This window comes from Neoarius graeffei, chromosome 14, assembly GCF_027579695.1.
Source record: "Neoarius graeffei isolate fNeoGra1 chromosome 14, fNeoGra1.pri, whole genome shotgun sequence".
NCBI lineage: Eukaryota > Metazoa > Chordata > Actinopteri > Siluriformes > Ariidae > Neoarius > Neoarius graeffei.
In genome coordinates this window covers 65,915,751-65,923,624 of record NC_083582.1, presented here as the reverse complement: position 1 = coordinate 65,923,624, position 7,874 = coordinate 65,915,751, and the positions used below count along the sequence as shown (strand labels likewise).

Sequence of the window (7,874 nt, the reverse complement as noted above, 5' to 3'; positions counted from 1 at the left end):
TCGATGACTACCTGTAGTTTTAACATGAAGTCTGTTTTGTTGAAGTTATAAACTGTTCACTGATGGAAACTTGAGTGCAAAACTGTTCATGACAACCGCAGTCCTAAAGTTAGCAAGTCAACTGTAGTCCTCAGCCACAAAAGCATTACTGTAAGTGTCCAGAGCGTCTTCCAAGTGTGACTTTCAACTGTCCAAATGAGGCCGTCCTCTACAGGAGCGATGTGATGAGACTCCAGCCAGACGTAGGGCATCAGGATGGATCAGGCAGGTCCAAGGAACAGAAGGGGTCAGCATCTCGGTCTCAGGATTGACATGTAACTCGGAGGGACAGACAGAGTGGGGGGGAGGGGAGAAAAAGAGAAAGAGTGAGAAAACACAGGTTGTTAGGTATGCCCAATGTCACCTGATGAGTAGGAACAGTATACATTTTGTGCTGAGCGCAAGCAGGAACTCTGGCAAAACTAACTATGACAGCATAACTAAAAGGAGAGAGCCAGAAGATAACACAGGCATGAGGGCGCCCCGGGACAATTCTTATCACCTTGGGTGACAGTAATTCTAGTGAATTTGACAGTAGATACTCTGTGCATACCAAGCAAAACGCAATCTACAGTAACTTCTTATTTTTATTGCTTATTAATTGTTTAAACTTGTTCAGCCTCTTGGATTTCAGGGCAAGCTGTTTATTTATTCCATCAGGTGCTAATGGAAGTGGATGGTGGACATAATTAAGGCCCAATGTTTGAGACTTGAGCATTTTTGATGGGTAGTTATTAAGAAGAAAAAGAACAACAACTTTGTTCATCACACAAGCAGTTGGGGGTTAGGTGCCTCGCTCGAGGGCACCTCAGCCTAAGGCCGCCCCATGTTAGCATGTCTTTGAGCTGTGGAGGAAACCCACGCAGACACCAGGAGAACATGCAAAGTCCACACAGAAAGGCCCCCGTCAGCTGCTCGGCTCGAACCCAGAACCTTCTTGCTGTGAGGCAACAGCGCTAACCACTACACCACTGTGCCACCCTATTCATTAATTGAATTTAATGTTGAAAGTGATGTGTTAAGCATGCTATGAGGATGCTGCTGATTACTGTTTTCCTCTGACATGCATCGTTACAGTAAATATATTACCAAAGAGCAGATGCACCTACTGAGTCCTCTAAAAAGCAAAAGGTAAACTCCTTTGCTGTATTGTTGCAGCAGAAACATTAACAGGCTCAGTCCTGTAATATGAAAAACATGAACACCTTTGCTGGTGTTCACAGATAAGAAGGCAAGTTTGGCTGGTCCAGATGCCAATGCTAGAGGCTGGTCCAAACACTCTATGCCACCTACTGTAGGGACCTGGACAGGTCTTTGGCAGACAGGCTCAGAAAGCACAAAATAATTGCCTTGTTCAATTTAAAACACAAATTAGACATTTGGAGGAACAGACTACTGTTGGGAATGCTTATCTCCCATTACACTACTCCGACAAATTTGGGTTTCAGAAAACGCATGAGTGGATGTATGTAGTTGCACATGATACAGTGTAGGCCATGTTGGTGCTGTCATGCCAGCCCATAATACGAAAATGTGTTTTTTTTCTGGGGGGGGGGGTTCCAGATCAGGACATCTTGAGCCATCTCAGCATTGTTTGTGAAACTATGCAGTAGTTATCATCGAATAAGATCAGGTCACTGAGCACACTCATTCAGTTTCACCATTAACCATCACCAAACACAAGGTTCTGCTCCACAAAGTTATATGACCTCCATGAGTCCTCCACAAAGGGCGGCATGGTGGTGTAGTGGTTAGCGCTGTCACCTCACAGCAAGAAGGTCCGGGTTCGAGCCCCGTGGCCGGCGAGGGCCTTTCTGTGCGGAGTTTGCATGTTGTCCGCGTGGGTTTCCTCCGGGTGTTCTGGTTTCCCCCAAAGGCATGCAGGTTAGGTTAACTGGTGACTCTAAATTGACCGTAGGTGTGAATGGTTGTCTGTCTATGTGTCAGCCCTGTGATGACCTGGCGACTTGTCCAGGGTGTACCCTGCCTTTCGCCCGTAGTCAGCTGGGATAGGCTCCAGCTTGCCTGCGACCCTGTAGAACAGGATAAAGCGGCTACAGATGATGAGATGAGTTCTCCACAACAAGTTTGATCTTTCTTTTGTGCTTTTGCAAAACTGTTGAGTCTGGTGTTTAAATAGACAGTTTTTCTTTTGTTTTATCAAAACAATTGGTTTTTTTTCCCTCTGGTGTTTAAAACAGACTGATTATTAGCTCATCCAGCTGACAGGTGATGAGTTTATGCCATCACGTGTTGTCCATCATCCTTCCGGCATCGTCCACATTTCACGAAAATCGCTTCTTCTCTCTCAATTCTTCACCAATTTTTATTCTTTTTGGCAGGAAGGTAGGTCTGCCTGAGGTGCATATGGCTTCTACCCAAATTTGTATAATTGCAATTAATAACGAAGATATGGAATAATTAAGTCCTAACGAGCAGTTTCCACACAAATCACTTCTTCTCCCTCAATTCTTCACTGATTTTGATTCTTTCTGGCATGAAGGTAGGGGTACCCAAGGTGCATATAACTTATACCCAGATTTGCTTAATTACAATTATTAATAAAGTTATGGACTAATTAAGCCTTAATGAGCAGTTCAACAAAAATCACTTGTTCTCCGTCAATTCCTCGCTGTTTTGGATTCTTTCTGGCAAATAGGTTGGTATTCCTAGGGTGTATATAGCTTGTATATAGCTTGCAACATTTATTGCACAAGGTGGGCCACTTTAGATCGCTCCTTCTGGACTAGACGGGGGCCAGAATGAGTTACGCCATCACTGACGGTCTCATTTCACAATGCTGTGTCTGGTGTTTTATAAGGAGAGTTTGATTTGTATTTATACCTTGATTGTTGTATCTAGTAGCTGAAGCTGGTGCATGGTGAGTTCTAGTTCAGAATTCAGCACCAAAGAAAGATAAAGATGTCAAACAATTAATTTATTTGTTTGTGTACAGTCACTGATCATGTGACACCCAAGAGGGACAGATATTCACATAACATTTAACAAATAACCAATTTATATCTTTATAGATTCCTAGCATCATTCAACCACGTCTTTGCTGTTTACACTCGTCTACAAGATTTCCTTCACTGTTAATCATCATAATCTCATGGGTTAGTCTAATGACTGAGACCCTTTTTTGCCAGATTTCATATGAAGATTACATTGTCAATTACATTGTCCATGATTATCAAGTCATGTTGGTGTCCAGCAATTCCAGCCAACAACCCCATGTGTATCAGTACATGCTTCTCTTTGGCAGGAGATATTCGATGATAAACTTGTAGTCCGGCAACATTATAATACAGTTTAGGGTTTAAAACTGTTTCATAGAAATACAAAAATAGTACAGAATCCTGTCTAGCTCAGTCTAGGCTAACCTATTTAGAACAATGATACCATAAGAGGCAAACAAACACTGAACATGAGAGGACTGTGAGGATGATATTTTTCTTTTCTTTCCAACTTCAGTTGGCTAGCTAGCTTGGGATCCAGAGTACAGACATCTGCAGAGTGCATTAAATTTGTTTTTATCTTGTCAAACAATTTCTTACTAAGAGAGAAAATTATTTTTCCCAAAAAAAAATGTTCACAAGAAAATGAAACTTAACTTAGATTGGACAGCAATTCTGCAACTTAACAAGTACAGTACATTTTGTTCAGTAGTTTCTGTCTATTCTAATAAATAATCATAGCAATACATTGTCCATAGGCTGTGCATTAAATGCCATTAGAGTACGTCTTTCCTCATTCTGTTTCTTTATAAATTTCTCAAACGTGACAAGAGAGGCATCACGTATTAAATAATTTTTTTTTAAAAATGCTATAAACACCCTAAACATAACATACAGTATCCCCAGCTCTGGTCCTCATAAAGTAGCAGACATGTAGAGCATCAGTTATACATACTCATCAATCATAAAATGTATTTTTTTTATAAACTAAAAGACTAAATGGTCCAGTACCAAGTACTTTGATATGTTCTTGAGCATTTAAAATGATTGTGTTGTGTTTTTTTTTTTTTTTGGCAGTTCGGATTCTCGGGCCAAAATGAAATTGTACCGTATGTTATAGGTGACTGAAAGCACTGAAGATAGAATTGAAGTTATTCAAGCGTAAGCAAGGAAAAGTAGAAAGTAAAACATGATTTTGAAAACCATTCATATTGTTTTTGCATTATACTGACAATAACTTAAATTAAAATAATAAGTATACACTGGAAAAGTAGTTGTAGTTCATCGGACTGCACTCATCAACCAGACAAACATTGCCTCTCCAAAAATATAAATAAAAAAAAAAAATCATCAGAGATCCTGTTTGTAGTTTCATGATTGAGCTGATCTAAGTCTCGTGATGTTTCATGACCCTGTATAATCTGCTACTTACAAGTAGATGGCTGACTCAAGGCAGCTATGTGTTTCCTCTTTCCCAAATATTTTTAGGCAGCTTGTAAAAGTCTCCTACTTTTCATTATGTGACAGATGCACAAGGCTGTTGCTCTGATGCCCAATCAAACAAATGCAATGTAAAAAGGTGTGTTTGCTTTCTCAAAAGAAAAAAAAATTAATCAAACAAAATCAACAGTTCACAAGCAGTACAGTACACTCACTAAATTTCCCTTCCTTTAGCAACATAAATAATTTTAGCAACGTTGTTCATTAGTTCATCATTACTTCACAGTCAAAGTCTTTGAAAAAAGTCTCTTGGTTTGCTTGACAGTTCTTTTCTGAGGAAAAAAAATGTTGATTGTATCCTTCATTTCAAGATCATACCCATCATTCATGAAAATATGTGATGTCTTTTATAAAGATCCCATATCATGTTCACAGTATATATACTGTAGTTCCTTCAAAGTTGTCACTAGTTTCAAATAGGTAGGATTTTAACAAACATGGGATGGGATTACTTGGGATTTTCACAATTTATAATATTCTTCTTAAGAAGTGTATCTCCACAGATGTGTTCGTTTGTGATTGGTTCATTAAGGACTATTATCTAACTACTTGCAAACAGTAATAGGCACTGTCCTTGATGAGATCCCAAGCATTTTTGGAAACAGTATCATTTTCAATGCAAAGACCAGTAGATGTGAAGAAAAGAGGTCCATGCAGAACACTCCACATACATAGATGGCAGTGGTGTTCAGTGCTCATTCTCTTTCACCATCCTCACTGCTTCCTGTATGGCAAACGGAAAACAGAGCATTTTGCATTTATGTAGCAATTTTACTTTATAATAATAATATGAAATTCAATTATTTAAGAAGAAACCTTCAATCGTCACATGCACACTTCAAGCACAGTGAAATTCATCCTCTGCATTTAACCCATCTGAAGCAGTGAACTCACGTACACACACTCAGAGCAGTGGGCAGCTACACCAGAGTGCCCAGGGAGCAGTCAGGGGTTCAGTACCTTGCTCAAGGCCACCCCACGTCAACCTAACTGCATGTCTTTGGATTGTGGGGGAAACCCATGCAGACACGGCGAGAACATGCAAACTCCACACAGAAAAGCCCTCGCCGGCCGCTGGGTTCAAACCCGGAACCTTCTTGCTGTGAGGCGACCGTGCTAACCACTACACCACCATGCCGCCTGAATTTCAGGAATTGAATCCATTATGAACCCAGTTTGTGAGGTATTTACCGTAAACCTATAAGTTTTCTACAGGGTCTATTAAGTGGAGCTATTTGATAGGTCCATCCATCATCCATAACTACTTACCCTGTGCAGGGTCACAGGCAAGCTGGAGCCTATCCCAGCTGACTATGGACAAGTCACCAGGTCATCACAGGGCTGACACATTAGAGACAACCAACCATTCACACTCACACCTATGGTCAATTTAGAGTCACCAGTTAACCTAACCTGCATGTCTTTGGACTGTGGGGGAAACCGGAGCACCCAGAGGAAACCCATGCAGACACGGGGAGAACATGCAAACTCCGCACAGAAAGGCCCCCGTTGGCTGCTGGGCTCAAACCCAGAACCTTCTTGCTGTGAGGCGACAGTGCTAACCACTACACCACCGTGCCACCCTATTTGATAGGTGAAAATGTAAATATTGTTTAATCAAAGATCTCATCTCATCTCATTATCTCTAGCCGCTTTATCCTGTTCTACAGGGTCGCAGGCAAGCTGGAGCCTATCCCAGCTGACTACGGGCGAAAGGCGGGGTACACCCTGGACAAGTCGCCAGGTCATCACAGGGCTGACACATAGACACAGACAACCATTCACACTCACATTCACACCTACGGTCAATTTAGAGTCACCAGTTAACCTAACCTGCATGTCTTTGGACTGTGGGGGAAACCGGAGCACCCGGAGGAAACCCACGCGGACACAGGGAGAACATGCAAACTCCACACAGAAAGGCCCCCGTTGGCTGCTGGGCTCAAACCCAGAACCTTCTTGCTGTGAGGCGACAGTGCTAACCACTACACCACCGTGCCGCCCTATTTGATAGGTGAAAATGTAAATATTGTTTAATCAAAGATGTGTATTTTAAAACAAATTACCTCCTGCAGAATCCATATCTGAGTCAGAAACATGAGTGATGGAGAAACGTGAAACTGGGGCTGGAGAAACTGTGAAACGTGAAAATTGCACTACAGGCTTGTCATTTGTGACACTGGGTGGAAGGCTTGGTTTAGCCTTGATGTCTGGAGATGATTCCTTTGATGAGGTGGATAATGGCAACAAAGAGAAATCATCATCCCACTCAAACCCTGTACCTGCACACAAAGCAGATAAGGAGAATATATATGAGATCACACAAAAAAAATTTATATCACATCTCTTTATTTAATCCAGGATATGTAAAAGCGATTTCTTACTCTCTTCTGAAACGTTTCCATCTGAAGAGTCATCAGTGGAATTGGCCTTTTCCTGTTGGTTTAACACTGTGCACCTTTCACTCTCTGTGCTTGTCTCACCTCCCAGGGGCAAGGCATGTTCCGATAGTTCTCCAGTTGGACTTTCCTAGACAAGTTGAATTTTTCTCATTACTTTTTTTTAATCTTTATCATGGAGGACAAAAGCTGGAATATAAAAATGACCCTTCCAGCAATGCATTATCAAAACATTAAAGGTTTAATTTAAACTTTCAGATTTTTCAAGTGTAGGTCATAAAAACAATTTTCCCGACACCCAATCATTTTTGTTTAGTGGACCAAAACCTACTGAATTCGAATCACAGACTTCCAATTTTATTAGTTTTTTTTTTAAATAGAACAATTAATGAATTTAGGGCCACATGAACCTAAATTCTCCCCTATTATTTCCTGCTTCAACATGATCCAATTCAAGATACTACGCCATGCAGCACATGGTGGGCTTTCCCCATTTGCACAAGGCATTGTGGAATACAAGTTTGAAGCAGGAGAGAAAAATGGAGGACGTGAATGTGCGAATGAAACGTGGAAGACCGACTACAGTAACAGAAAGTGAGAAGAAAAGACATTATGTTGCGAAGGAAAGGACACACAGGGCCAAACTAATAAATATCGGCGGTCAGCGAGCACCTTGGTGTGATCAGCTGTTTGTTTGGCGACAAAATGATGTAACTATCAGTGCACGGTCAAAGGTACCGTAAATCTGCGCATGCGCACACACACGGACTTCCTCTGTCTGCTTGACTGTGCGAAGCAGGTGATTTCATGCATATCATGTGCTCTGGAATCCCTTTAAATTAAATAACTTCCCAGCCACAGAATGGCTTGATATTTTGTGAGATATTACAGAAATAAGCATGTATCACAATGACCACATTTCAGACGGAACTACACTACCGTTCAAAAGTTTGGGGTGACTTTGAAATGTCCTTATTTT

At 41.2% G+C, this 7,874-nt stretch overlaps 1 protein-coding gene across 1 annotated transcript in view; it reads right to left on the bottom strand.

Moving 5' to 3' along the window:
* Positions 1-2,964: 2,964 nt before the first annotated feature.
* The window catches only part of aatkb (apoptosis-associated tyrosine kinase b), a 54,675-nt gene continuing 49,765 nt past the window's right edge, over positions 2,965-7,874 (bottom strand). Inside the window, exons 11-13 of the mRNA XM_060940244.1 lie at positions 6,881-7,025; positions 6,563-6,778; positions 2,965-5,220 (exon numbers count right to left, since the gene is read on the bottom strand). Of these exons, the coding sequence (XP_060796227.1) occupies positions 5,192-5,220; positions 6,563-6,778; positions 6,881-7,025 (390 nt within the window). The 3' untranslated portion in view covers positions 2,965-5,191. The remainder of the gene's footprint in view (positions 5,221-6,562; positions 6,779-6,880; positions 7,026-7,874) is intronic.